At 49.6% G+C, this 27987-nt stretch overlaps 1 protein-coding gene across 50 annotated transcripts; it reads left to right on the top strand.

Annotated features, from left to right (window-relative positions):
• The first annotated feature begins 6 nt into the window (after positions 1-6).
• On the top strand, positions 7-27846 carry LOC136790304 (uncharacterized). 50 transcript variants are annotated; one of them, XM_066993321.1, is made up of 9 exons: positions 16-505; positions 3204-3310; positions 3404-3548; positions 5142-16976; positions 17070-23274; positions 23860-25592; positions 26569-26646; positions 26960-27028; positions 27103-27846. In XM_066993321.1, exons 1-4 carry the CDS (start codon positions 55-57, stop codon positions 5546-5548), a joined length of 1110 nt encoding a protein of 369 aa, XP_066849422.1. In that variant the 5' UTR covers positions 16-54; the 3' UTR covers positions 5549-16976; positions 17070-23274; positions 23860-25592; positions 26569-26646; positions 26960-27028; positions 27103-27846. The 50 variants fall into 50 exon arrangements, with proteins under 50 accessions (XP_066849431.1, XP_066849422.1, XP_066849430.1 ...); XM_066993329.1 differs by lacking the exon at positions 26960-27028 and having other exon boundaries at positions 23860-25374; XM_066993326.1 differs by having other exon boundaries at positions 23860-25374; positions 26960-27846.
• The last annotated feature ends 141 nt before the right edge of the window (positions 27847-27987 follow it).

Genomic DNA, 27987 nt, shown 5'->3' with positions numbered 1-27987 from the left:
GCGTGCGCTTGGCCGACTCCCCTCTGGGGCGGATGGACTGCTCCGTCCCGCGGCATGCTGGGAGCTGTAGTTCTGTGGCGCGCGGCCGGTCTTTCCCCGAGCCGGGGCCGCGGCCGGGGCCGGGCCGTGCGCGCCGGGAGGCGCAGGTTGCCGCTGGCTGCGAGCGCGGCTGCCGGCGGTGAGGCGAGCGAGAGCCTTCGGGGGCGCTTCCCCGGAGCGTCGGGCCGGGAGGGGTGGGGGCTGCGGCGGCCGGGCGCGGGTCCTCGCTGCGCTCGATCGTCGGGCTGCGCCTCGGAGGTTTTCCTCCCCCCGCGCGCTGACGGCCGGCTCTCTCCTTTCCCTGCGGCTCACCAGGGCAGAAGCAGCTCCCCGCCGCTGGGACCCCCGCGGGGTTTGTCGCCGAGCGAAGGTGGCGCGGCAGCTGAAGGGAGGAAAGCTGCAGCTGGCGTGCTGCAGTCGCAGGTTTCCCAGGAGAAAGAGCAGCCCGTCTGTCCCAGCTGTCCGGGTAAGTCGCAGCGACCTCCGGGTGAAATCCAGGCGTGAAGGGGATTTTGGTGGCTCTCTTAGACGGCTAGCCCTACCAAAGGTCGCATCGGTTACAAAAGGTAGTAGTAACCTTGCAGTTTGTGTGTTCTGTAGCGTCTGTAGCACAATAAACTGGCAGGTGAAGGAATGAGCGGGTACAAATACACGTGACTCTACAGCTGAGATTAAATAACGTGCAGGTTCTTCTGTGTTTTGTCTTTCAAAGCGCGTTGTTTGACTCGGTGGTCCTTAACGATGATCCTCGGTGGTCCCTTCCAACTCAGGATATTCTACGATTATGTTGTTGCCGAGCGCCTGAGCTTTTTGCTCACATTACTGAAGAAAGGAATGGCTGTGCTTCTTCCCCACCCCCCTCTCTTTTTCTTTTTTTTTCCTCTCCTCTCCTCCCTCGATGACGGGGACTCGAAATGTTTTTCTCAGATGTCCATGTGAAAATTTAAAAAAAAAAAAAAAAAAAGAAGCTGATGGTGAACACTGACAGAATTGGGTGACACTTTCAAGGTAGAGGGCAAAGAACGTGGAAATTCCTAGTACGTTAGTGTTACTCTGTTAGCAAAACCGACGTACACGCCGCTTGCTGTTCCTAGTTTTTTGGTTTGGCCTGGTTTTCCTTTCAGAAGTCTCCCCGAAGGCCTTTGTGGACAAAACTTTGTCCCGCTTCAGCTTTAAGAATTATCCTAGAAGTAATGAACAAGTGCTTGCAGGGCTTTCCGGAACGCTAGTTGCGGTCAGTCAAGAACGACTTGGGAGGCAATTCCTTTCGTGGAATTGTAGAGTGATCGAGAGATCAAGGCCAGCGTTGTGAAGAAATAGTGCCAGGTTATAGTCACAGGTGACTGCCTTCTGAAGGGAACAGAGGCTCCCATCTGCAGACCAGACCATCTTTACCGAGAGCTTTTCTACCTGCCTGGGGCTTGGATCAGGGACATTGCTAGCGAGCTTACGAGCTTAGTTCAAACTTCAGATTATTCCTTACTCCTGCTCTTTCACGTGGGTACCAACAAGTTTGCAGCAAGAAGTCTGTGTTCAATCAAAATAAATTTCAGGGCCCTGGGAAGATAGCTAGAGGATTCAGAAGCACGGGTTATCGTCTAGCATTTTGGGATATATTAAACACAGTGTAGGCAGCTGGTCAAAAGAGGTGATTCTCCCACTGTATTTAGCGTTGGCGAAGCCTCTCCTTCAATATTGTGTGCGATTCTGGGCTCTACAATATAAAAAGAACGTTAAGATCCCTGAAAGCGTACAGAGGAGGGCAACAAAGCCGGTAAAAGGATTGGAAGGCACGCCCTGTGTGGACGCTACGGTACTTCTGCTAGCTCCTCGGAATTGTATATAGTCATGAGTAACGCTCCTGATTCTAAATACATAGTCTTTCCCTGCATATACGCCGAACGCTATTCTACAATCGTTTGCTTCTTCCGGCAGTGGATTCTGTCTTTCAGTGATTTATGGGTACTTTACATGTCCTGGATATTGCTTTCCAGATACCTGGAGCTTGCTAGCTTTTCTGTCTCCCAGACGTGTGGCTGATAGTGGTCTAGTCTTGTGAGCTGTGCTGCCGTGAAGTCTGTCACCTGTTGATGTTGAAGGTACTTTTCTGGAAAGAGGAAGGTGGTAGGTACAGTTTCACACCAGGCCATCAACAAAATCACGTACTCTTTTTATCATCTCCAGACGTGTTTCCTTCGGTGGCTTCTGGACTTTGGTCCATATTGTAGGCCCCGAGAAGGAAGGAGGAGGTTGGCTTTTCATAACCACAATTTCTTCCAGCTGTTTCAGATGGATTTCATGGTTGATTCTAGTTGAAATGACTGCCTCAGGAAAAAAAAATAACAAAAATGGTAGTCCAAACAACTTATAAAAAAATAAAAATAAAAAACAAACGAAAACACCGCTCCCATTTCCTCACAGCTTATTCATTTGCTGTGGTATCTTCTTTATGGAAAGAAGTGTCCTTTCCTTCCCAAGCTGTAAAGGAAGAGTTCAGGTACTCTTCACTTGTGCGCTTTAATCTGTGACGTGTTTGTTCGCATAGAACTTCTGGGAAGTTTGGCGGTAGAGTTTAGGGTTTACATGTTAGGTAAACAGAAGTATCGCTCAACTCAGAACATAGTTAAATAAAAGTACAATATTTATTTAAAATGAATAAGTGTGTGTCTATAGTCTTGTGTCCTTTCTTTGCAGAACTCAATAGTTAGCCTTTATACATATTTCTAAGTTGCCCGGTTTATCAGTGTACAACACAGCATTCGGGAATATCATCTGAGATTTTAGGTGAAGAGGACTGTCCTTTGTTCAGTTGTGCACTCTTGTGTGTCAGCCCTGATTCTGAACCGTATAAAAGCTGGAAACTTCTTTCCGGTTTTCTCTCTAACCTCACTGAAGTGTGGGTACTTCCCAGCGTACGTGATACTATTCAGCATGTGGATATTCTGTTTCCTCACACTAGCTACAATTCCGGTGAAGTTACGCATCTTGAGCCTGCATGTTAGTGTTTCATCCTTTCAGTTCCACAAAAGGAGGGTTCAGTGGAAGTTTTGAATCCTGTAGAGTGGAATACAGGTTTTTAGCCTCAAAGGCTTTAGTTATTTTTCCCTGGTGAGCTTTGGAACAGAAGATATGTAACATTAACAATTTTTTATTATTCATTTCAGGACTCTTTGACAGCCCTCCTGGATCCGATGATGCAAAGCTCACTGACATATCCTACCCAGGAGACCAACAATCGGTGACGTTTGGAACCAAATCCCAGGTGGGAAACGTAAGTGATCAAAGTGGAGCAAGAATTCGTGTTGAGCATGGGGATTCAAATAACAAATGCATTTTCGGGAACTGGCTCTATCCTTCATCGCAGGTGAAAGCAGCTCTGTGGGCCCTCCAAGGAGGCACCTCTGCAGTGATTGCAAGTGGAACCCACCCAAAGATCTCGGGTCGTGTCATCACAGGTGTTGTGGAAGGGAAGAAAGTTGGAACTTTTTTTTCAGAGGTAAAACCTGCAGGTGAGTACGGAAGTAACATGTACATTGGGAGCTGTAGAGATTTCCTGGAAGTTTAGGGTCGAAATTTGGCTAGGCCTGCCTGTTCAACAAATGGGAAACTACGCTCTGCTTGACAAACGGCTTTTGAAAGGTAATTTTTAGTGTTGGAATAGAACATCTTGAATCCTCTGCTCGGGTTCCTTCCAGCTGATGACTTGCTGCATCAGACTTGCATTCAAAGAACTGGGTAGAATTTGTATTGCTTTTAGTCTTAGAGGTTATCATCTATTATTGAAGATTTCAGGGTGAAAGCGTGCATATAGAATGTACGGCTGAACTAAGATAGTGTGTAGTTTGGGTTTTTGTCGTAAGTTCTTTTAATGACTCGGTCTTTTGTTACCGTATGCAGGAATGTTTTCCTGCCTCTGGGTTGCTGTGACAATGTAACAAGGGCCGCAGAAAGTCAGACCAAAGATCGGTGGTCTTAGCAGAATGGAACGAGTATAGAGCGATACTTGTGACTTGCACTTTAAGACAAGCCAATGCCTTTGAGTATAAAAACGCTTAATGTGTTTCTTGTAAAAATCGGCCATATCCTTTGAACCCATGTAAACACTTAGCATCCGTGGGTCACAGCAGTCACGAGCCTTAACTAGGTATTGTGTGTAAACTCTGGAGCTAGCACTATGTGGAGAACTGATTCCTTTATTTTGTGTGTGTTTGTGGGCAGGAGGAGCGTTGAAGTTTGCTTCCTGCTAGCTTTTGATGCCCCCGCCTTCTGTATGGAAAGAGAACACGGGTGATCGATCTCTGTTCAACTTCTATGATATGAGACATCGTCTTTTCCCTCATCGTCTCTTTGTCACGTGAAAAAGTTTTTTTTTTTCTTAGTCCTTTTCTACAGAAACTGTTCCAAAAGTTTGGCGATCCCTGTTTCTCTTGGCTGAAACTGTTTTTATTCTACTGTGACCTTTTTAAGATAGGCAAAAATAAAATTCTGCGTAGCATCCAAGATGCAAATGAACCTTCAGTTTATGAGATAGCAAGGCTAACTTTGAGTTTTGATCAGACTGGTGATGTTTCTTGTTGCCTTTCCTAGGCCTTTTCCAAAAGCTTAAACGTGTAAGTTGCTCTTCGACGCTGATGAGCATTGAGGTGATGTTTTCATAGGATTATGTGCAGTACCGAGGCCTGATTTCCCCTTTTGCCTCTGCATTTCTTAACGTTTATCTGCTTTGAATTGTGCTTGCTATTTGGTTGCATAGCGGCTGCAAAGGAATCACAGGCTGGTTGAGGTCGGAAGGACCTCCAGAGGTCACCCGGTCCAACACCCCTGCTCAAGCAGAGCCACCCAGATCTGGTTTTCCAGGACCACGTCCAGACAGGTTTTGAAACCTCACAAAGACCGTGACTCCACGACCTCCCTGGGCAGCCTACGCTAGTGCTCAGTCACCCTCACAGCGAAAAAGTATTTACTGATGTTCAGGAAACCACAGGAGGAGGGGAACATCCTATGTTTCGGCCTGTGTCTGTTGCCTCCTTTTTTGTTCCTTGGGTACCAGTTAGAAAAGTCTGGCTTTGTCTTCCTTCCACCCTCCCTTTGTGTATTTACAGACGTCGATGAGATCCCCTCCAAGCCTCCTCTTCTCCAGGCCGAACGGTCCCAGCTCTCCCAGCCTGTCCTCATGGGAAAGGTGCTTCAGTCCCTTACCGTCCTCGTGGCCCTCCGTTGGACTCTTTGCAGTGTGTCCAGGTCTCTCCTGTACTGGGAGGCCCAGGCCCAGCACTCCAGGTGCGGCCTCACCGTTCCTGAGCAGAGGCGGAGGATCGCCTTTCTTGACCTGCTGGCAATACTTTGCCTAATGCCACCCAGGATACCCTCAGCTGCTTTTGCAGCAAAGGCACATTGCTGTTTCGTGTTCAAGTTGGCGTCCACCAGGAAACTTAGCTCCTTTTCCGAGAAGTTCCTTTCTGGGAAAAAGTGCGATATCAGCGCTTTTCACTTTGTCCTACTGCAATAAATTTGTATCAGCTATAAAGCTTTTCATCTTGTAACCCCACGTCTCAGACGATTACAAGTATGGTGAACAGCAAAAGTAAAGGTGAAATCTTACTGCGACCCTTCCTCTACCATGGAACGTGGTTACTCCCATTCTTTCTTTTGTCTTCTGTCTTCCAAAACACGCTTTAAATATTCAGGTACCTTTTTAAAATGAACTCTTATCTCCTCGCGTGTGTCACTTTTTTTCAAAGAACACGAAAATACGCTCTACTTTATAAAGTATGACCTCGCTTTAAAAAGCTGTTTTAACGCTCCTTAATTAAGTCTTCTTAATCAAGTGTCCGCTAGTTCTTTTCTTACCTCCTGTTATTTTCCTTAACGTGGGAATTCCTGCTCTGGCAATTTCTGTAGGACGCTTCTGAAATAGAAGTCCGGGCCTATTAGTCACATTTCAAGTCATCTGTCCTACAGACAATTTCAAGAGAGTTAAAAATGAAAACGTAGCTTATCCGTGAGCTACTTGAGAACTCCTTAGTGAAATGCTGCGTGAGCCTTTTGACTTGTTACTTCTGCTTCTGTTTCAAAACTTGTTCTGTATCGTTTCAGTTTGAGACAGGTTCTTTGATATCCACGCCAAGAAGAAAACCTTTCTTCTGTAGGAACCCTTCAGTGTGCACAGGGAGAGGCGTGGAGAGAGCAGCTATTCTGCAAGCTGTTACTCAGGCCGCTTTTGGCTTCCAGCGCCGTTTGTACATTCCCGTGTTGTTTTGCAATCTTTTCTCTTTTCGTTAGTTGTCTAATTAAACTTTTTCAAAGGATGCCTCCCTGTTTTCAGTTTTCTCCTACGCCCTGAGATTTAGCCGTCCTTGTATTCTTTTGCTCTTTGTCAAGTCTCTTTGATACAAGCTGTGTGCAGCTTTGATACGAGCTTGTTTGTCCCCTATGACCTGGATGATCTTGCTGAATCTCCGTGATGCCTTGAAAAGGGCTGTGCTCGGGGACCGTGGCAGCATTTTGGTATCTGATACAGATTTTCCTGTTCTGGCATACAGTGAATTTCTTTGATATGTCTATTAGGACCGTACCTGTTTTCCTGCTTTGAGTAAGGAGTTGGAAGATGAAAGGTTAGCGTTCGTTTCCTCCCACATGGGCTGTAACCTTTGTCTGCATGTCTTGTGGTTGTGTTTTGTTTGTTTGTTTGTTTGTTTTGGCAGGCCCTCCAGCAGAGCAGCAGGGTGAAAGGTCTCGAGCTGGTGGCAGGACCCTGGCAGCTCTGCAGCCTGCGCAGGTGAGAGAACAGTATGTGCTCACTCTTTAAGGTTGGGAACACGTGGCAAGTCTTAAAATACAGGTTTATAACACAAATGGGTCCTGGAAAAAATCAGCTGGCTCCAAGCATCCAGGGAGTCAAGACAGTGAGAAGATGTGTCAGTAGAAGTGAGCTGAAGTGAGCCAGATGTCAAACACCACGGACTTCATATAAGGATGCAGTTCAGAAACTTTTCTCTTTCAGAGAGCGGAGATTGATTGTTGTCTTGCTGACTTGTTACGTGATCACAGAGAAGAAATTCTCTTGGCAAACGAGAAGGACTTAGAAGAAGCTGAAAATAAAGGTAATATTATGGGTCCTTTCATGGTACTCCTGTTGTCATGAGCTTTTCTGGGCCTCAAAGGAAATGAGCAGAACTAGAATATTCCGTCACCTGCAATTGGATATTACGGCTGTCACAGGTTAGTGAGCCCAGGACTTTGTGAGCTTGTCAGTGGAAACAGCTGCAGCTTCCATAATTACATGAGAGATGTCTTCATCAGAGAAGACAGAGAGGCCTTTGAAAACAGCAACCCACGGCATTGTTTAAAAAAAAAAATAAAAATCTAAATAAATAAATAAATAAATAGCGTTTTCTTTTGCCAAAGGAGGCTCGCTTTAGGAATTGAATATAGCAAGTATCTGCCCTGTTATCGTCATGTATGAAATAGCATGAGTATCTCCTGGGCTGGTTAACGTAATGTTTGGCCCCTGTGGGGAAGGTTGTTACTGAAAAATGATGCTTTCCGGAACGAACCATGTTACCTTCTGACCGAGGAAAGTACAGTTCAGGCAGCATAGACTAAATCCGTTCTCTTGCGTTCGAGGGGTGCATCGAGAAGCTGGTCTTGGGCTAGAAAATGTGTGAAACTGGCACGTCACAAACTGTAATGCAGAGAGGTCTTTGATAACAAAAGCGTATTTCTGTTGGTGAGTTACTGGAAGGCTGCAAGAAGTCTTGCCTCAAAAGACTCTTATGAAATGAATTCTGTTGCCATCCCAATTTTTTTTCCTCTACGGGCACATTCTTGGGACTTGCTTCTGCAATGTCGAGAGTTATTCAGGGTTGGTTTTTGATACCCAGCGTAGAGAAGGAGTTAGCTTACGTTCAGGTGCTGCGGTTTCTGCACGTGTCTTATAACGTAGGTTCCCTGCTTAACTTGCAATTTATGAGGTTCCTACCAATGAGCACTTTCCTGTCCATGCCGAACGCAGCTGAGTTGCAGGCTACCATTAAACATCAAATGTTTGATATAGATTGCTAATAGCAAATCGCAACTGTTAAGAATATATGCTAAAAAAAATTAGCACAGAAAGTAGAAGCTCTAGGCTGTGAGTGGTCTGTCCCATACTGATACTGCATGTTTGCACCGAGGCAGAATGATTGCTTTCACTCGCTTGTGGAGCGATGAGTCTAGGCTCTCACTGCTAGTATTTTTAGCAAGACTGATTGAGCATTTCTCTAACATATGAGCAAGTGTTTGAGGAGCAAGTGATGGGTATGGGCACTTAGAAAGAGACTGCCAAAGGGCAGCTTCCTATTTTATAACTGAATTTTGTGAGCGTTGGTCCTCGTTTCACACTGAAGGGGAGTAGGCTCTAGTGAAGGGAGTATGTTCACGTGAAAGGAAAAGGCACTAGTCTCCCTCGTCTGGCATTATTACTTCCTTGCTGCTAGCTCTGTTCTTCATAGAAAGCCAGTATGTTTCCTCGTCACATTCTAGTCTGCCTGCCTAGACTTCAGCCTTTGCCTCCTGGGTCTCTTGCCTTGCATAGACAATCTCTCCCCTTCTCCTCTTCTTCTTCATCTCATTTGTAAACCTTTTATCAGGCTGATTCTTACTGCCTTCCCACCCCCACCCTCCGACCTTTTTCTATTTTTTCCTTTTTTTCTATTTTTTTTTTTACAGACTTAGGATGGCTTGTCTTGTTAGTTACTTTTTTTCCTGCCAGCCCCCAGCCTCAAGTTCTCCGATGCGACTTCAGAGGATCATCTTTGATACCTCCGCATCTGAATAATACGGTTTCTGTCCCATGCTGTAGCTGACGGCAGGACGGACTCTGAGTGCAGAGGAGAGGTTGCTTCCTCCCTAGTTTCCTATTGCGTCTCATAGTGGTTTGGGTAAGCAATTTCAGAGGAAATTTGACTTCTCCGTGGAGCAGCGTGTGCCTGACAGCTAGCTGGAGACAGCACACACGGCATTGAGTCAGCGCTCCGAGTGCGGTCCTGAGTTGCAGTAAAGGTAAAACAATTGCAGACTGACAGTTTAGCTTCTAAGGAGCATCTACAGATAGCACGTTTGCCTCTGATGCTTAAAAGGCGAGGGTCCGAGATCACATTTCACGGACTGCTTCCTAGAGATTTCAAGAAATGCAATCGTTCTGAAGCACAGCCGCCCTCTGTTATTGTTGAAAGGGAACGAACTGCCTTGAGACCCGTTACGTGGGAGGGAACCGGGGGCGGAAGTGACGTCAGGGCGTGCCCTCACCGAGGGCCAAAACGGCTCCGTGATTGGCTGGACCGTGAGGGCGGATGTGGTGTCCGAGCGAGCCGTCAGTGAGGGCAGGAGCATTCCGGGATTGGCTGGGAGCCCAGGGCGGAAGCGGCGTCACGGCTAGCCTTCACTCAGGGCGGAAACGCTCCGTGATTGGCTCGGAGGAACCCAGGGCGGAGGTGCCGTGCAGGGCTTGCCGGCGCTATGGGCGGCAGCGGCCGGGTCGGGGCGCCGAGGCGCGGTGCCGGTGCCGCCCCGGGCACGGAGTAGCGCGCACCCCGAGCACACGGCGCTTGCCAGCTTTACGGGAGCAGGTTATGTAGCGGGGCTACATAACACAGAACAGCTTCAGCTGTCGGGGGAGGGGAAGGCGACGGGGTCTGGCCGCGATGCCGGGGCAGCGGGAGCCTCTCCGGCTGCCGAGCTTCAACCTGCCGCACAGCTCAGCTCAGCGCCGCGCAGCCGTTTCCTCGCTCCGTTCCTCCAGTCCCCCCGCTCCGGGAAAGGCGGGAGAAGCGGGGGTGGGGTGGGTAAAGCGTGCGCGTTGAGATAAAGACAGTTTAATAGGACAGCAAATTAAGAGAAAGTAACGACAACAGCGTGTACGCACACGCAAAGCTACCGCCGCGCGCGTGTCCGGTTGCCCGGCCGGTTCCTGAGCAGCAGCCGCCCCCCAGCCGTCCTTCCCAGTTCCGGACGCCCCTTCGCGGCCAGCTCGGGTCGCCGTCCCGGTCGCGCCTCCTCCCGGCTCCCGGAGCAGACAAAGCGTCTCCCCTCCGGCCCGAGCGCGCTCAGCGCTCGCAGCCCCTCCTCGTGCGGCGGCTCCGCTCCCCCGCTCGCCGCGCCGGGCCGGCCGCCCGGGCCTTCCTTGCCGACGAGAGCGGCCCGGCCCGGCCGGCCGCGCGCAGGTCCCGCGGCGCTGCTCGGTGCCGCCGGGGCGGGCGGCCCGGGGCCCCGGCCAATGAGGCGGCGGGCGGCGGCGCGGCTCCGGGGAGAGGGGCGGGGCATGCAAATCACGCCGGAGGGGAGGGGAGGGAGGGCGGGCGGGCGAAGGGGCGGGGCGAACGCCCAGAGGAGGCCGAGCTGCGCCAATCAGCGCGGAGCGGAGGTCGGGCGCAGGGGCTCGGTGGGCGGGGCACGCGGGCGGCGAGCCGCGGGGAGGGAGAGGCGGTGCCGGGGGCGGGGCATGCAAATTCCGCGCGGGGCCGAGCGAATCGGGCGCGCGGGGGCCCGAAGGGGCCGCTGGGAGGCCCCGGCGACGCGGCGGCGGGGCGCTCGGGGGTCGCGGCTGCGAGCGGAGCGCCCGAGAGTGGGCCAGGGCGGCGGGTTGAGCCCCGGGAGGGCGGGGACGGGCGGTGGAGCAGCGGCCGTGAGGTGGGGGTGGTGGGCGCGGGAGGGGGTGCGTGTGTGCGAGGATGAATGAGCGCCGCTACGCTTCAATGGCCGGCAGTAGTGGCGGGGAGGGTGGCGCAGTAAGCGGGGCGTTGCAGGGGCTTCCGGCGCCTGCCAGTGAATTAGCAGAGTAATCAGGGCCGCGCCCTCCCTTGGCGGGATGTTCGGGATTTTGGTTCGCTAAATGGAAAGGGATCCTGGCGTCCGTATCTGCATCCTTGATCGTAGTGGCAGAAGTTTTGACGGCCCTTGGTTGTTGCATTATCCCCTGTGTAAAAGGACTGGTACAGCGGCTCACTGAAACTGCGCTGTTGAAACAAATGACCGTGGAGCCACCACCTTACTCACGTAAGGCGATGATATTAGAGGGGATGGAAAGCAAAGAAGGTGAAGAAGAGGAAGAGATCTACCAAATTACACCGCAGAGAAAAGTTTTGCAAAAATCAACAGTTTATAAAGAAGAAAAGGGGGGAATTGTGGGAATAAAAATGTTGTTTTTGCAGAGTTACGTTGTTTAGAGGGAAGGAATGCGGTGTTGAGATAGGCTCGCAGTGATAAGAAAGCTTAACGGACAACCTTGTAAAATGCAGACAACCGGACTCCTCAGAGCAGCTAGGTGAAAATCACGGCGTCAAGTCAGATCAGTGAAGAAACATTACCGCTTCAAACAGTAAAAAAGTCAAAAGAAATTTGAAATTGAACAGGCCGGCAACTGAAGGCCACGTAGTGTCTGTGAAGCGTCGCATAGGTTGTGAACCCGGAATACCCAGTCAGTGGGGAAACAGGGGAGGGTCCCGGTCGTCGAGAAAGAAAGTACACAAACCGTACTGTGTGACTAGTAGGCGCGCTCCTGCTTGTGGGACGCGTGCCATTGCGATCGCGAATAAATTACTACTTCACTGAGATCCTCGCCTGAGCCTAAGCTACTGGCTACGGAGTGTTTCTCACGCTCCCTGCGCGTAATCCTGGCTACAATATACCGCGTTATCGAAGGTGCCTTTTAAACAACAGTGATAGAAACTCAGGGGGCGATAGTACTGACCCTGGGTGTGGAACTATCCACGCAGGGAATAATCCACGCTGCACCAAATATGGTAGCCACAGGAGCGCTAATATACATAGCGCGTGCCAGATGCGACGTGAGAATCCTGCACCTGGATGGCCTGTCCCAAATGGCGAGAGGTGGTACTGGCTACGTGGCAATAAAGCCAGGAAGGTGTTGCCCCTGGGATGGAAGGGAGCTTGCACCCTGGAGGCAGTAATTCCAAACGTGACTATTATTGAAGACCCACAAAGCCAAAGCCCCCTTGAGACCACACGCAGGATTAAGCGGACTCCAGACAATTCTCTAGTAAAATTCTCTAGTATTTCACAGCTTTGCAAGGTGGTTTTTACCTTGGTGAGGGGTGGGTGAATTAGAAAAAGCTATTGCAAATATCTCCGCTATAACTGAAGAACTAGAAAATAAGTTTGATAAGTTTGCAAAAATAGTACCGTAGAATCGAATAGTATTAGATTCATTAATAACCTCATAAGGAGGAGCGTGCACTGTAATTAATGCTAGTTGCTGTATAGATGTAGATCAAACGGGACGGATTTGACTGATATTTGGGGGGAAAAAAAGGTATACTGGGGGGGCGTGGGGGGGGGGGGAAGATCCTACATAGAGTAGCTCAATGTGACAGTTCCTGGGCATTTAGAAACATTTGGGAGAAACTAACTTCGTGGTTACCTGAACAGAATTGGCTCAAACAACTATTTGTTGGTATTGTAAAAATAATGGCGTTGTACGCCTCCCATCCCCCGTGACATCCGAAGAAGACTATTGCGCCTTAACGTTGGAGAAACTCAAGAGCGCGGTACGTGAAGAGGTGCAAAAACAACAGTAGGAGTAAGGAAAGGAGAGGAGGGAACTGTGAGAAACTGAGTTGTGTTTTTGCAGTAGAGAACTAATTTTCTGTATTCCGAGGTAGTTGTGCAGTCATAATGAGGAGAAACGCCACGTGGGTAAGCGGACAGTAGGCGGCCTCACTGTTCCGAAATAAGGCAGAAGCTTGAGGAAAAACAGGTTGAGCAGCGTGGGCACGGTAAAACAAAGATCACAGGTTCCTGAAACATAAGAAAGGGGAAAAAAAAAAAAAGGAAATAAGAAGGGAGAAATTAAAGGGTTGAAAAAGAAGTAAAATTGTACATACATGGGACAGAGGAGCGTCGAGTAGCTTGTGAACCTGCAGTACTCGGCCAGTGAGGACACAGGGGAGGGGATCGGGCGTCGGGGAACAGGGACTAAAAGTTGATGCTGTGCTTACTGCAATGCGCTCCTGATCGGCAGGACGCCCGCCACTGCAACCGCGAATAAAATAGCCTCAGAGAAGATCGCGTGTCAAGAAAATTATTTGAGTTGTTTCTCGCAGACAGACTTGACGAGAGAGGACCAAGAACACCCGCGCCTTCTTTAAAAATAAATAAATAAATAAATAAATAAAAAGGCAGCACAGGGGCAGCCTCAGGGTCGCCTTCCCACAGGGAAGCGGCGCCGTGATTGGCTGGACCGCGAGGGCGGATGTGGCGTCACGGCTAGCCTTAACTCAGGGCGGAAACGCTCCGTGATTGGCTCGGAGGAACCCAGGGCGGAGGTGCCGTGCAGGGCTTGCCGGCACTATGGGCGGAAGCTGTCGGGCCGGGCCGGGCCGCCGCGGCGCGGTGCCGCAACGAGGTTGGTGGTCGGCGCCGCCCCGGGCCGGGCCGGGAGGGGGCGAGGCGGCGGGCGGTTGGGGCGCCACGCGGTCGGCGGCTTCTGCGGAAACGGCCCTTGTGCGGGGCGGGGGCGGCGCCGGAGCGGAGCGGAGCGGAGCGGGCGTGCGGCGGGGTCTGCACTGCGCGGGGCTTCGGAGGGCTGGGGGAGAGGGGGGCGAAGCGGCGCGGGGGGGGGCGGTTGCGTGCGCTTGGCCGACTCCCCTCTGGGGCGGATGGACTGCTCCGTCCCGCGGCATGCTGGGAGCTGTAGTTCTGTGGCGCGCGGCCGGTCTTTCCCCGAGCCGGGGCCGCGGCCGGGGCCGGGCCGTGCGCGCCGGGAGGCGCAGGTTGCCGCTGGCTGCGAGCGCGGCTGCCGGCGGTGAGGCGAGCGAGAGCCTTCGGGGGCGCTTCCCCGGAGCGTCGGGCCGGGAGGGGTGGGGGCTGCGGCGGCCGGGCGCGGGTCCTCGCTGCGCTCGATCGTCGGGCTGCGCCTCGGAGGTTTTCCTCCCCCCGCGCGCTGACGGCCGGCTCTCTCCTTTCCCTGCGGCTCACCAGGGCAGAAGCAGCTCCCCGCCGCTGGGACCCCCGCGGGGTTTGTCGCCGAGCGAAGGTGGCGCGGCAGCTGAAGGGAGGAAAGCTGCAGCTGGCGTGCTGCAGTCGCAGGTTTCCCAGGAGAAAGAGCAGCCCGTCTGTCCCAGCTGTCCGGGTAAGTCGCAGCGACCTCCGGGTGAAATCCAGGCGTGAAGGGGATTTTGGTGGCTCTCTTAGACGGCTAGCCCTACCAAAGGTCGCATCGGTTACAAAAGGTAGTAGTAACCTTGCAGTTTGTGTGTTCTGTAGCGTCTGTAGCACAATAAACTGGCAGGTGAAGGAATGAGCGGGTACAAATACACGTGACTCTACAGCTGAGATTAAATAACGTGCAGGTTCTTCTGTGTTTTGTCTTTCAAAGCGCGTTGTTTGACTCGGTGGTCCTTAACGATGATCCTCGGTGGTCCCTTCCAACTCAGGATATTCTATGATTCTGTTGTTGCCGAGCGCCTGAACTTTTTGCTCACATTACTGAGGAAAGGAATGGCTGTGCTTCTTCCCCACCCCCCTCTCTTTTTCTTTTTTTTTCCTCTCCTCTCCTTCCTCGATGACGGGGACTCGAAATGTTTTTCTCAGATGTCCATGTGAAAATTTAAAAAAAAAAAAAAAAAAAAAAGAAGCTGATGGTGAACACTGACAGAATTGGGTGATACTTTCAAGGTAGAGGGCAAAGAACATGGAAATTCCTAGTACATTAGTGTTACTCTGTTAGCAAAACCGACGTACACGCCGCTTGCTGTTCCTAGTTTTTTGGTTTGGCCTGGTTTTCCTTTCAGAAGTCTCCCCGAAGGCCTTTGTGGACAAAACTTTGTCCCGCTTCAGCTTTAAGAATTATCCTAGAAACAATGAACAAGTGCTTGCAGGGCTTTATGGAACGCTAGTTGTGGTCAGTCAAGAACGACTTGGGAGGCAATTCCTTTCGTGGAATTGTAGAGTGATCGAGAGATCAAGGCCAGCGTTGTGAAGAAATAGTGCCAGGTTATAGTCACAGGTGACTGCCTTCTGAAGGGAACAGAGGCTCCCATCTGCAGACCAGACCATCTTTACCGAGAGCTTTTCTACCTGCCTGGGGCTTGGATCAGGGACATTGCTAGCGAGCTTACGAGCTTAGTTCAAACTTCAGATTATTCCTTACTCCTGCTCTTTCACGTGGGTACCAACAAGTTTGCAGCAAGAAGTCTGTGTTCAATCAAAATAAATTTCAGGGCCCTGGGAAGATAGCTAGAGGATTCAGAAGCACGGGTTATCGTCTAGCATTTTGGGATATATTAAACACAGTGTAGGCAGCTGGTCAAAAGAGGTGATTCTCCCACTGTATTTAGCGTTGGCGAAGCCTCTCCTTCAATATTGTGTGCGATTCTGGGCTCTACAATATAAAAAGAACGTTAAGATCCCTGAAAGCGTACAGAGGAGGGCAACAAAGCCGGTAAAAGGATTGGAAGGCACGCCCTGTGTGGACGCTACGGTACTTCTGCTAGCTCCTCGGAATTGTATATAGTCATGAGTAACGCTCCTGATTCTAAATACATAGTCTTTCCCTGCATATAAGCCGAACGCTATTCTACAATCGTTTGCTTCTTCCGGCAGTGGATTCTGTCTTTCAGTGATTTATGGGTACTTTACATGTCCTGGATATTGCTTTCCAGATACCTGGAGCTTGCTAGCTTTTCTGTCTCCCAGACGTGTGGCTGATAGTGGTCTAGTCTTGTGAGCTGTGCTGCCGTGAAGTCTGTCACCTGTTGATGTTGAAGGTACTTTTCTGGAAAGAGGAAGGTGGTAGGTACAGTTTCACACCAGGCCATCAACAAAATCACGTACTCTTTTTATCATCTCCAGACGTGTTTCCTTCGGTGGCTTCTGGACTTTGGTCCATATTGTAGGCCCCGAGAAGGAAGGAGGAGGTTGGCTTTTCATAACCACAATTTCTTCCAGCTGTTTCAGATGGATTTCATGGTTGATTCTAGTTGAAATGACTGCCTCAGGAAAAAAAAAATAACAAAAATGGTAGTCCAAACAACTTATAAAAAAATAAAAATAAAAAACAAACGAAAACACCGCTCCCATTTCCTCACAGCTTATTCATTTGCTGTGGTATCTTCTTTATGGAAAGAAGTGTCCTTTCCTTCCCAAGCTGTAAAGGAAGAGTTCAGGTACTCTTCACTTGTGCGCTTTAATCTGTGACGTGTTTGTTCGCATAGAACTTCTGGGAAGTTTGGCGGTAGAGTTTAGGGTTTACATGTTAGGTAAACAGAAGTATCGCTCAACTCAGAACATAGTTAAATAAAAGTACAATATTTATTTAAAATGAATAAGTGTGTGTCTATAGTCTTGTGTCCTTTCTTTGCAGAACTCAATAGTTAGCCTTTATACATATTTCTAAGTTGCCCGGTTTATCAGTGTACAACACAGCATTCGGGAATATCATCTGAGATTTTAGGTGAAGAGGACTGTCCTTTGTTCAGTTGTGCACTCTTGTGTGTCAGCCCTGATTCTGAACCGTATAAAAGCTGGAAACTTCTTTCCGGTTTTCTCTCTAACCTCACTGAAGTGTGGGTACTTCCCAGCGTACGTGATACTATTCAGCATGTGGATATTCTGTTTCCTCACACTAGCTACAATTCCGGTGAAGTTACGCATCTTGAGCCTGCATGTTAGTGTTTCATCCTTTCAGTTCCACAAAAGGAGGGTTCAGTGGAAGTTTTGAATCCTGTAGAGTGGAATACAGGTTTTTAGCCTCAAAGGCTTTAGTTATTTTTCCCTGGTGAGCTTTGGAACAGAAGATATGTAACATTAACAATTTTTTATTATTCATTTCAGGACTCTTTGACAGCCCTCCTGGATCCGATGATGCAAAGCTCACTGACATATCCTACCCAGGAGACCAACAATCGGTGACGTTTGGAACCAAATCCCAGGTGGGAAACGTAAGTGATCAAAGTGGAGCAAGAATTCGTGTTGAGCATGGGGATTCAAATAACAAATGCATTTTCGGGAACTGGCTCTATCCTTCATCGCAGGTGAAAGCAGCTCTGTGGGCCCTCCAAGGAGGCACCTCTGCAGTGATTGCAAGTGGAACCCACCCAAAGATCTCGGGTCGTGTCATCACAGGTGTTGTGGAAGGGAAGAAAGTTGGAACTTTTTTTTCAGAGGTAAAACCTGCAGGTGAGTACGGAAGTAACATGTACATTGGGAGCTGTAGAGATTTCCTGGAAGTTTAGGGTCGAAATTTGGCTAGGCCTGCCTGTTCAACAAATGGGAAACTACGCTCTGCTTGACAAACGGCTTTTGAAAGGTAATTTTTAGTGTTGGAATAGAACATCTTGAATCCTCTGCTCGGGTTCCTTCCAGCTGATGACTTGCTGCATCAGACTTGCATTCAAAGAACTGGGTAGAATTTGTATTGCTTTTAGTCTTAGAGGTTATCATCTATTATTGAAGATTTCAGGGTGAAAGCGTGCATATAGAATGTACGGCTGAACTAAGATAGTGTGTAGTTTGGGTTTTTGTCGTAAGTTCTTTTAATGACTCGGTCTTTTGTTACCGTATGCAGGAATGTTTTCCTGCCTCTGGGTTGCTGTGACAATGTAACAAGGGCCGCAGAAAGTCAGACCAAAGATCGGTGGTCTTAGCAGAATGGAACGAGTATAGAGCGATACTTGTGACTTGCACTTTAAGACAAGCCAATGCCTTTGAGTATAAAAACGCTTAATGTGTTTCTTGTAAAAATCGGCCATATCCTTTGAACCCATGTAAACACTTAGCATCCGTGGGTCACAGCAGTCACGAGCCTTAACTAGGTATTGTGTGTAAACTCTGGAGCTAGCACTATGTGGAGAACTGATTCCTTTATTTTGTGTGTGTTTGTGGGCAGGAGGAGCGTTGAAGTTTGCTTCCTGCTAGCTTTTGATGCCCCCGCCTTCTGTATGGAAAGAGAACACGGGTGATCGATCTCTGTTCAACTTCTATGATATGAGACATCGTCTTTTCCCTCATCGTCTCTTTGTCACGTGAAAAAGTTTTTTTTTTTCTTAGTCCTTTTCTACAGAAACTGTTCCAAAAGTTTGGCGATCCCTGTTTCTCTTGGCTGAAACTGTTTTTATTCTACTGTGACCTTTTTAAGATAGGCAAAAATAAAATTCTGCGTAGCATCCAAGATGCAAATGAACCTTCAGTTTATGAGATAGCAAGGCTAACTTTGAGTTTTGATTAGACTGGTGATGTTTCTTGTTGCCTTTCCTAGGCCTTTTCCAAAAGCTTAAACGTGTAAGTTGCTCTTCGACGCTGATGAGCATTGAGGTGATGTTTTCATAGGATTATGTGCAGTACCGAGGCCTGATTTCCCCTTTTGCCTCTGCATTTCTTAACGTTTATCTGCTTTGAATTGTGCTTGCTATTTGGTTGCATAGCGGCTGCAAAGGAATCACAGGCTGGTTGAGGTCGGAAGGACCTCCAGAGGTCACCCGGTCCAACACCCCTGCTCAAGCAGAGCCACCCAGATCTGGTTTTCCAGGACCACGTCCAGACAGGTTTTGAAACCTCACAAAGACCGTGACTCCACGACCTCCCTGGGCAGCCTACGCTAGTGCTCAGTCACCCTCACAGCGAAAAAGTATTTACTGATGTTCAGGAAACCACAGGAGGAGGGGAACATCCTATGTTTCGGCCTGTGTCTGTTGCCTCCTTTTTTGTTCCTTGGGTACCAGTTAGAAAAGTCTGGCTTTGTCTTCCTTCCACCCTCCCTTCGTGTATTTACAGACGTCGATGAGATCCCCTCCAAGCCTCCTCTTCTCCAGGCCGAACGGTCCCAGCTCTCCCAGCCTGTCCTCATGGGAAAGGTGCTTCAGTCCCTTACCGTCCTCGTGGCCCTCCGTTGGACTCTTTGCAGTGTGTCCAGGTCTCTCCTGTACTGGGAGGCCCAGGCCCAGCACTCCAGGTGCGGCCTCACCGTTCCTGAGCAGAGGCGGAGGATCGCCTTTCTTGACCTGCTGGCAATACTTTGCCTAATGCCACCCAGGATACCCTCAGCTGCTTTTGCAGCAAAGGCACATTGCTGTTTCGTGTTCAAGTTGGCGTCCACCAGGAAACTTAGCTCCTTTTCCGAGAAGTTCCTTTCTGGGAAAAAGTGCGATATCAGCGCTTTTCACTTTGTCCTACTGCAATAAATTTGTATCAGCTATAAAGCTTTTCATCTTGTAACCCCACGTCTCAGACGATTACAAGTATGGTGAACAGCAAAAGTAAAGGTGAAATCTTACTGCGACCCTTCCTCTACCATGGAACGTGGTTACTCCCATTCTTTCTTTTGTCTTCTGTCTTCCAAAACACGCTTGAAATACTCAGGTACCTTTTTAAAATGAACTCTTATCTCCTCGCGTGTGTCACTTTTTTTCAAAGAACACGAAAATACGCTCTACTTTATAAAGTATGACCTCGCTTTAAAAAGCTGTTTTAACGCTCCTTAATTAAGTCTTCTTAATCAAGTGTCCGCTAGTTCTTTTCTTACCTCCTGTTATTTTCCTTAACGTGGGAATTCCTGCTCTGGCAATTTCTGTAGGACGCTTCTGAAATAGAAGTCCGGGCCTATTAGTCACATTTCAAGTCATCTGTCCTACAGACAATTTCAAGAGAGTTAAAAATGAAAACGTAGCTTATCCGTGAGCTACTTGAGAACTCCTTAGTGAAATGCTGCGTGAGCCTTTTGACTTGTTACTTCTGCTTCTGTTTCAAAACTTGTTCTGTATCGTTTCAGTTTGAGACAGGTTCTTTGATATCCACGCCAAGAAGAAAACCTTTCTTCCGTAGGAACCCTTCAGTGTGCACAGGGAGAGGCGTGGAGAGAGCAGCTATTCTGCAAGCTGTTACTCAGGCCGCTTTTGGCTTCCAGCGCTGTTTGTACATTCCCGTGTTGTTTTGCAATCTTTTCTCTTTTCGTTAGTTGTCTAATTAAACTTTTTCAAAGGATGCCTCCCTGTTTTCAGTTTTCTCCTACGCCCTGAGATTTAGCCGTCCTTGTATTCTTTTGCTCTTTGTCAAGTCTTTTTGATACAAGCTGTGTGCAGCTTTGATACGAGCTTGTTTGTCCCCTATGACCTGGATGATCTTGCTGAATCTCTGTGATGCCTTGAAAAGGGCTGTGCTCGGGGACCGTGGCAGCATTTTGGTATCTGATACAGATTTTCCTGTTCTGGCATACAGTGAATTTCTTTGATATGTCTATTAGGACCGTACCTGTTTTCCTGCTTTGAGTAAAGAGTTGGAAGATGAAAGGTTAGCGTTCGTTTCCTCCCACATGGGCTGTAACCTTTGTCTGCGTGTCTTGTGGTTGTGTTTTGTTTGTTTGTTTGTTTGTTTTGGCAGGCCCTCCAGCAGAGCAGCAGGGTGAAAGGGCTCGAGCTGGTGGCAGGACCCTGGCAGCTCTGCAGCCTGAGCAGGTGAGAGAACAGTATGTGCTCACTCTTTAAGGTTGGGAACACGTGGCAAGTCTTAAAATACAGGTTTATAACACAAATGGGTCCTGGAAAAAATCAGCTGGCTCCAAGCATCCAGGGAGTCAAGACAGTGAGAAGATGTGTCAGTAGAAATGAGCTGAAGTGAGCCAGATGTCAAACACCACGGACTTCATATAAGGATGCAGTTGAGAAACTTTTCTCTTTCAGAGAGCGGAGATTGATTGTTGTCTTGCTGACTTGTTACCTGATCAGAGAGAAGAAATTCTCTTGGCAAACGAGAAGGACTTAGAAGAAGCTGAAAATAAAGGTAATATTATGGGTCCTTTCATGGTACTCCTGTTGTCATGAGCTTTTCTGGGCCTCAAAGGAAATGAGCAGAACTAGAATATTCCGTCACCTGCAATTGGATATTACGGCTGTCACAGGTTAGTGAGCCCAGGACTTTGAGAGCTTGTCAGTGGAAACAGCTGCAGCTTCCATAATTACATGAGAGATGTCTTCATCAGAGAAGACAGAGAGGCCTTTGAAAACAGCAACCCACGGCATTGTTTAAAAAAAAAAATAAAAATCTAAATAAATAAATAAATAGCGTTTTCTTTTGCCAAAGGAGGCTCGCTTTAGGAATTGAATATAGCAAGTATCTGCCCTGTTATCGTCATGTATGAAATAGCATGAGTATCTCCTGGGCTGGTTAACGTAATGTTTGGCCCCTGTGGGGAAGGTTGTTACTGAAAAATGATGCTTTCCGGAACGAACCATGTTACCTTCTGACCGAGGAAAGTACAGTTCAGGCAGCATAGACTAAATCCGTTCTTTTGCGTTCGAGGGGTGCATCGAGAAGCTGGTCTTGGGTTAGAAAATGTGTGAAACTGGCACGTCGCAAACTGTAATGCAGAGAGGTCTTTGATAACAAAAGCGTATTTCTGTTGGTGAGTTACTGGAAGGCTGCAAGAAGTCTTGCCTCAAAAGACTCTTATGAAATGAATTCTGTTGCCATCCCAATTTTTTTTTTCTACGGGCACATTCTTGGGACTTGCTTCTGCAATGTCGAGAGTTATTCAGGGTTGGTTTTTGATACCCAGCGTAGAGAAGGAGTTAGCTTACGTTCAGGTGCTGCGGTTTCTGCACGTGTCTTATAACGTAGGTTCCCTGCTTAACTTGCAATTTATGAGGTTCCTACCAATGAGCACTTTCCTGTCCATGCCGAACGCAGCTGAGTTGCAGGCTACCATTAAACATCAAATGTTTGATATAGATTGCTAATAGCAAATCGCAACTGTTAAGAATATATGCTAAAAAAAATTAGCACAGAAAGTAGAAGCTCTAGGCTGTGAGTGGTCTGTCCCATACTGATACTGCATGTTTGCACCGAGGCAGAATGATTGCTTTCACTCGCTTGTGGAGCGATGAGTCTAGGCTCTCACTGCTAGTATTTTTAGCAAGACTGATTGAGCATTTCTCTAACATATGAGCAAGTGTTTGAGGAGCAAGTGATGGGTATGGGCACTTAGAAAGAGACTGCCAAAGGGCAGCTTCCTATTTTATAACTGAATTTTGTGAGCGTTGGTCCTCGTTTCATACTGAAGGGGAGTAGGCTCTAGTGAAGGGAGTATGTTCACGTGAAAGGAAAAGGCACTAGTCTCCCTCGTCTGCCATTATTACTTCCTTGCTGCTAGCTCTGTTCTTCATAGAAAGCCAGTATGTTTCCTCGTCACATTCTAGTCTGCCTGCCTAGACTTCAGCCTTTGCCTCCTGGGTCTCTTGCCTTGCATAGACAATCTCTCCCCTTCTCCTCTTCTTCTTCATCTCATTTGTAAACCTTTTATCAGGCTGATTCTTACTGCCTTCCCACCCCCACCCTCCGACCTTTTTCTATTTTTTCCTTTTTTTCTATTTTTTTTTTTACAGACTTAGGATGGCTTGTCTTGTTAGTTACTTTTTTTCCTGCCAGCCCCCAGCCTCAAGTTCTCCGATGCGACTTCAGAGGATCATCTTTGATACCTCCGCATCTGAATAATACGGTTTCTGTCCCATGCTGTAGCTGACGGCAGGACGGACTCTGAGTGCAGAGGAGAGGTTGCTTCCTCCCTAGTTTCCTATTGCGTCCCATACTGGTTTGGGTAAGCAATTTCAGAGGAAATTTGACTTCTCCGTGGAGCAGCGTGCGCCTGACAGCTAGCTGGAGACAGCACACACGGCATTGAGTCAGCGCTCCGAGTGCGGTCCTGAGTTGCAGTAAAGGTAAAACAATTGCAGACTGACAGTTTAGCTTCTAAGGAGCACATACAAATAGCAGGTTTGCCTCTGATGCTTAAAAGGCGAGGTTCCGAGATCACATTTCACGGACTGCTTCCTATAGATTTCAAGAAATGCAATCGTTCTGAAGCACAGCCGCCCTCTGTTATTGTTTAAAGGGAACAAACTGCCTTGAGACCCGTTACCTGCGAGGGAACCGAGGGCGGAAGTGACGTCAGGGCGTGCCTTCCCTGAGGGCCAAAACGGCTCCGTGATTGGCTGGACCGTGAGGGCGGATGTGGTGTCCTGGCGAGCCGTCATTGAGGGCGGATACGGTTCATGATTGGCTGGGAACCCAGGGCGGAAGCGGCGTCACGGCTAGCCTTAACTCAGGGCGGAAACGCTCCGTGATTGGCTCGGAGGAACCCAGGGCGGAGGTGCCGTGCAGGGCTTGCCGGCACTATGGGCGGAAGCTGTCGGGCCGGGCCGCGCCGGGCTCAGCTCGGGTCGGGCCGCCGCGGCGCGGTGCCGCAACGAGGTTGGTGGTCGGCGCCGCCCCGGGCCGGGCCGGGCCGGGAGGGGGCCAGGCGGCGGGCGGTTGGGGCGCCACGCGGTCGGCGGCTTCTGCGGAAACGGCCCTTGTGCGGGGCGGGGGCGGCGCCGGAGCGGAGCGGAGCGGAGCGGACCGGGCGTGCGGCGGGGTCTGCACTGCGCGGGGCTTCGGAGGGCTGGGGGAGAGGGGGGCGAAGCGGCGCGGGGGGGGGCGGTTGCGTGCGCTTGGCCGACTCCCCTCTGGGGCGGATGGACTGCTCCGTCCCGCGGCATGCTGGGAGCTGTAGTTCTGTGGCGCGCGGCCGGTCTTTCCCCGAGCCGGGGCCGCGGCCGGGGCCGGGCCGTGCGCGCCGGGAGGCGCAGGTTGCCGCTGGCTGCGAGCGCGGCTGCCGGCGGTGAGGCGAGCGAGAGCCTTCGGGGGCGCTTCCCCGGAGCGTCGGGCCGGGAGGGGTGGGGGCTGCGGCGGCCGGGCGCGGGTCCTCGCTGCGCTCGATCGTCGGGCTGCGCCTCGGAGGTTTTCCTCCCCCCGCGCGCTGACGGCCGGCTCTCTCCTTTCCCTGCGGCTCACCAGGGCAGAAGCAGCTCCCCGCCGCTGGGACCCCCGCGGGGTTTGTCGCCGAGCGAAGGTGGCGCGGCAGCTGAAGGGAGGAAAGCTGCAGCTGGCGTGCTGCAGTCGCAGGTTTCCCAGGAGAAAGAGCAGCCCGTCTGTCCCAGCTGTCCGGGTAAGTCGCAGCAACCTTTGGGTGAAACCGAGGCGTGCTCATAAACTTCCTGCAGCCCAGGCTCAAAGGCTTAATCAAATTTGCAGAAGCGCGAACTGCTCGGCGTGGGAAGCGCAAAGGAAAGCCACGTAGTGCCTGCCAAGCTGTAGTAGCTTCTTAGACCTAGAACGAATTGGCCTGTTGAGCTCTGTCTCTTTGTTGCTCAGTCTGTGGTACAAGAGGCTAACCTTTGTCCTGCCTCAGCTTTCAGAGTTGTCCTAGAAATAAACTAGTGCTTGCGGGGCTTTCCAGAACGCTGGTTGTGGTCGGTCAAGACAGACGTGAGAGGTGATTTCTGCCTGTCTGTCTGTCTGTTGGTTATGTCCCGAGAGTTTTGCTTGAACTGTGTGCAACAAAAGAGGCCTTGAGCCCGTACTGAGCAGCGAGAGAAAGCAAAACTCCAGGTAAGCGCTGGCCGTGGCAAAGTTGCTTGGGAATTGAGCGGCTGGGGGCTTTCCAGCAGAACTCGGTACGCAGACAGAAACGTGACCTTCGAGGTCTGCCTTGCGTTGAAGCTGTGGTATTTGACCCATAACTGTATGGAACTGCTAAATCCTAGAGGGGATGATAGAGACGTCCCTGGTTCAGCCTTTTTTGCCACAGTCATTGCAGAAATGTTGGAAAAGTGAGTATCATCCCTCTCTTTAAATTCATCTTTTAAAGCGTTCTTTCTGCAGACTCCTGTCTGTGGTTAGGTACTTGATTTGCGTGAAACAGAGCCAGACTTTCCTATTAACTAGCGCCCCGATTGAAATTCCCTGTCATCGGAGGACAGGAACTATAAATGGTGCTTGGCAGTTTAAAATCTCTTGGCTTCTATGGAGGCTAACTTGCCAAAGCGAATAGGAAGTAGCCTAAAGTTCGGTAAAGACGCTGAATAGAAAAGGTCCTCTTCTTGACGGGAAAAGAGCTTTGCAGAACACAAGCTCTGTTTCCCGTAGGGCTCCCTACTTACCCACCCGCTCAGCGATTATTGCAGGCTTTGACTGGTCCCCTCAGGTCCAATATCGCACAAGCGTTGTGCCGCAGACGGTACCTTAGCTTACTTTCCATCTCGTGCTGCGTTACTTATACCCACAGAAGACTTACTTCAGCGTCAAATAAACCCCGTGCGAAGCGTCCCCGACTCATGCCAGTGGGACCATCCTGTTGTGGCTGGTAAAATCCAGGAACAGGACGATGCTTGGAAGAATGTAACCTGTGGAGGAGCAGGCAACAGTCTCCTGTTAGGCAACAGGTTTTCGAGACTGGTTTTCCCACCGCCCTGTGCGTTTTGAAGGAGGCAGTCCCTAAGCTGATGCAATCCAACTGCATCTAAGCTGTAGGTTGGTACTTCCATAAGCTATAAAGGAACTTAACGTGTTGGGTTTTTTTGTTTGTTTGTTTGTTTTTTAATCGAGGCTCGTGTGCGTGCGTTTGGCTTGTCCCGATGGCTGGTGTAGATGATCACTCACATGCCCCAAAGCTCCTTGTGCTGATGTTGGATCTGCCCCTTGGCAAAGGACTGCATCCCGTGTGTTCAGCTTTTCTTCCTTACCGTCTCGTATGTATGTATGTATTTATTTACTTTTCTGAAAGAAAGGGTGGATTTTTCATGGGTCTCTCTGTGAGCGTATCGAACCAGGCTGTTCAGATGGCTGTCGACGAAGGGGATTTTGTTGGCTCTTTTAGATAGCTATTCCTACCAAAGATTGCATCGGTTACAAAAGGTTGTAGTAACCTCGCAGTCTCTACGTTCTGTAGCGTCTGTAGCAAAATAAACTGGCAGATGAATAAATGAGCAGGTACAAATACACGTGACTCTACAGCTGAGATTAAATAACGTGCTGTTTCTTCTGTGTTTTGTCTTTCAAAGCGCATTGTTGCCGAGCGCCTGAGCTTTTTGCTCGTGTTACCGAGGCAAGGAATGGCTGTGCTTCTTCCCCCCTCATCCCTCTCTTTTTTTTTCTCCCCCTCTCCCTTGATGACAGGGACTCAAAATGTTTTCCTCGGATGTCCACGTGAAAATTTAAAAAAAAAAAAAAAAAAAAGGCGACGGTGAACACTGACAGAATTGGGTGACTTTTTTAAGGCAGAGGGCAAAGAACGTGGAAATTTCTAGTATGTTAGTGTCACTCTGTTAACAGAACCAACGTACACGCCGCTTGCTGTCCCTAGTTTTTTGGTTTGGTTTTCCTTTCAGTAGTCTCCCCAAAGGCTCCACAAAGGACACCTTGTGTATCTTTTCTGTTCTTCCAGGATTCATTTGTCAGGAAAGACAACCATGAAATCCAAGGGCTGTGGACAACCATCTACCAGATGGTTGTTGCAGTTGCCTTTGGTCACGTCATTCGTCCTTTTAGCTCGCCCTTTCCTTTACCTTGAGTGGAATTTTTCTTGCCGCGCTGTTTGCAGTGGTAACATTGCTGCCGAGGTGTTTTTTGACTAAAAATGATCTTAACTGTAGTAGTGAATTCACAGATTGTGGCTTTGTGTAATGACTCCCATGATCGCAACTTTTTTTTTTTCCTTTGTCACAGATAGGAGAAAAGCTCTTTCCAGAGAGATGGAGAAGGAATTAATTATACCTCTGCCTCATTCTGTGAGACCGGAAGACAGTGAGTGACTAACTGTAAGCTGCGATTCTCAGGAGTTGCATAGCTAAGAGTCTCGGGTTCCTTCTCTGCCTGACCCCTAGGGCCTTAGGCATGGGAAATCTTAGGCTTAATGTTTTTCCCTATGAAATACTGTCACGTTAAGGGGCATAGCTGAGTAACTGTTACAGTTGTGGTCGGATTCAGGGTACTGACCTATCATGGTCACGGATTCACCTAAATAATGTAGCACGCCCTTGGTCTAGTCACGTTCAATGAGAACTGTCACGGCTGGGAACAATGCAATGAAAGGCAGTGTTCAAATGTTACCCCACAGAGTCCCAGTGCGGAGGGTGGCAGGGGGAAGAGAGGCTCAGCCCGTCGACTGATCCCAGAAGTCAGAAAGGTATCCTTCGTGATGGTATCTTCCCTAACATCCCCTTTCACTTCAGACAGTTTACATTATTTTCTCTCCTTTAGGTGGGGCTTGAGTGACTCTCGTCAGGCATACCTTGGTTATGATTGGTGAAAAGTTTTCTTGCTTTTGTTTAAAGGTAAGGGGTCTGAGAAATTCATAGCACGCCCTCAGTGAGGGGTGGTCGTCCCTCGGAGGCACGGACCTTTTGGGATGGAGGTGTGTTTTGGTATTATGATGATACTAGAATGAGCAAAAGTTCCCTAGAGTACAGTGTTTTGTTAAAAACATGACAGGTCGTTGGCTCAGGGTAGCAAAGGTGCAGCTTATCAGTGTGTCTCAGCTTATCAGTGGGTCTCAGTGTGCACGAGAGCATCGGATCCCCATCTGGTTGCAGAGCCTATCCGTGGTGTTTCCACTCCGCTTTACGCTCCCTCCCCTTCCTTAGAGTCAGCACACCGAGTTCCCCTAGTGCGATAGCACGTAAAGTTGGAGGCCTAGGGAACGCTTAGGTAGCGCAGCTGCCCTCCACCCTGAAAGCTTCGATGCTGTACGCTTTCTTTAAAAGGTGAATATGAGTTTAATTTGCCTAGTTAACTTCAGGCAATTACTCTGCAACTACCCAAAGCAGCGACAGTGAGAAGCCCACTTCCAGCATCCGCTCCCCACGCAGGGACGGACAGACGGACGCCGCTCTTTGCCTTGCCCGCCAGGGGAAGGGGAGAACGACCGGGCAGGGTGCCCTACCGCAGCCCCCATTCCCCGGAGTCCTGCACAGCAGTTTAATAAAGTTTGCTTTCCGGCCCGTGCCCCCTTTGGTGGTTGCCATCCCAGGAAGTGGCTTTCGCCGTCTGTGTGTGGGTGCAGGTTCCGTAGCGGGGTGGGTATGGAGGGGGGGTGGCCCCGTGTCTGTCGGCCGGAGTGCGGGGCCAGCCCTGCCAGGTGGGGGG

The sequence above is a fragment of the Anser cygnoides genome, chromosome 3 (assembly GCF_040182565.1).
Source record: "Anser cygnoides isolate HZ-2024a breed goose chromosome 3, Taihu_goose_T2T_genome, whole genome shotgun sequence".
NCBI classification, from domain to species: domain Eukaryota; kingdom Metazoa; phylum Chordata; class Aves; order Anseriformes; family Anatidae; genus Anser; species Anser cygnoides.
This window is presented reverse-complemented; position numbering and strand designations above follow the sequence as displayed.

Bases quoted from the DNA above. Each gene is read 5' to 3' on its own strand.
- LOC136790304 (XM_066993283.1), top strand. From the start codon at position 55: ATGCTGGGAGCTGTAGTTCTGTGGCGCGCGGCCGGTCTTTCCCCGAGC. The intron at 3,311-3,403 runs GTAAGTGATCAA...CCTTCATCGCAG, and splicing joins CCAAATCCCAGGTGGGAAAC to GTGAAAGCAGCTCTGTGGGC. The intron at 3,549-5,141 runs GTGAGTACGGAA...GTGTATTTACAG, and splicing joins TTCAGAGGTAAAACCTGCAG to ACGTCGATGAGATCCCCTCC.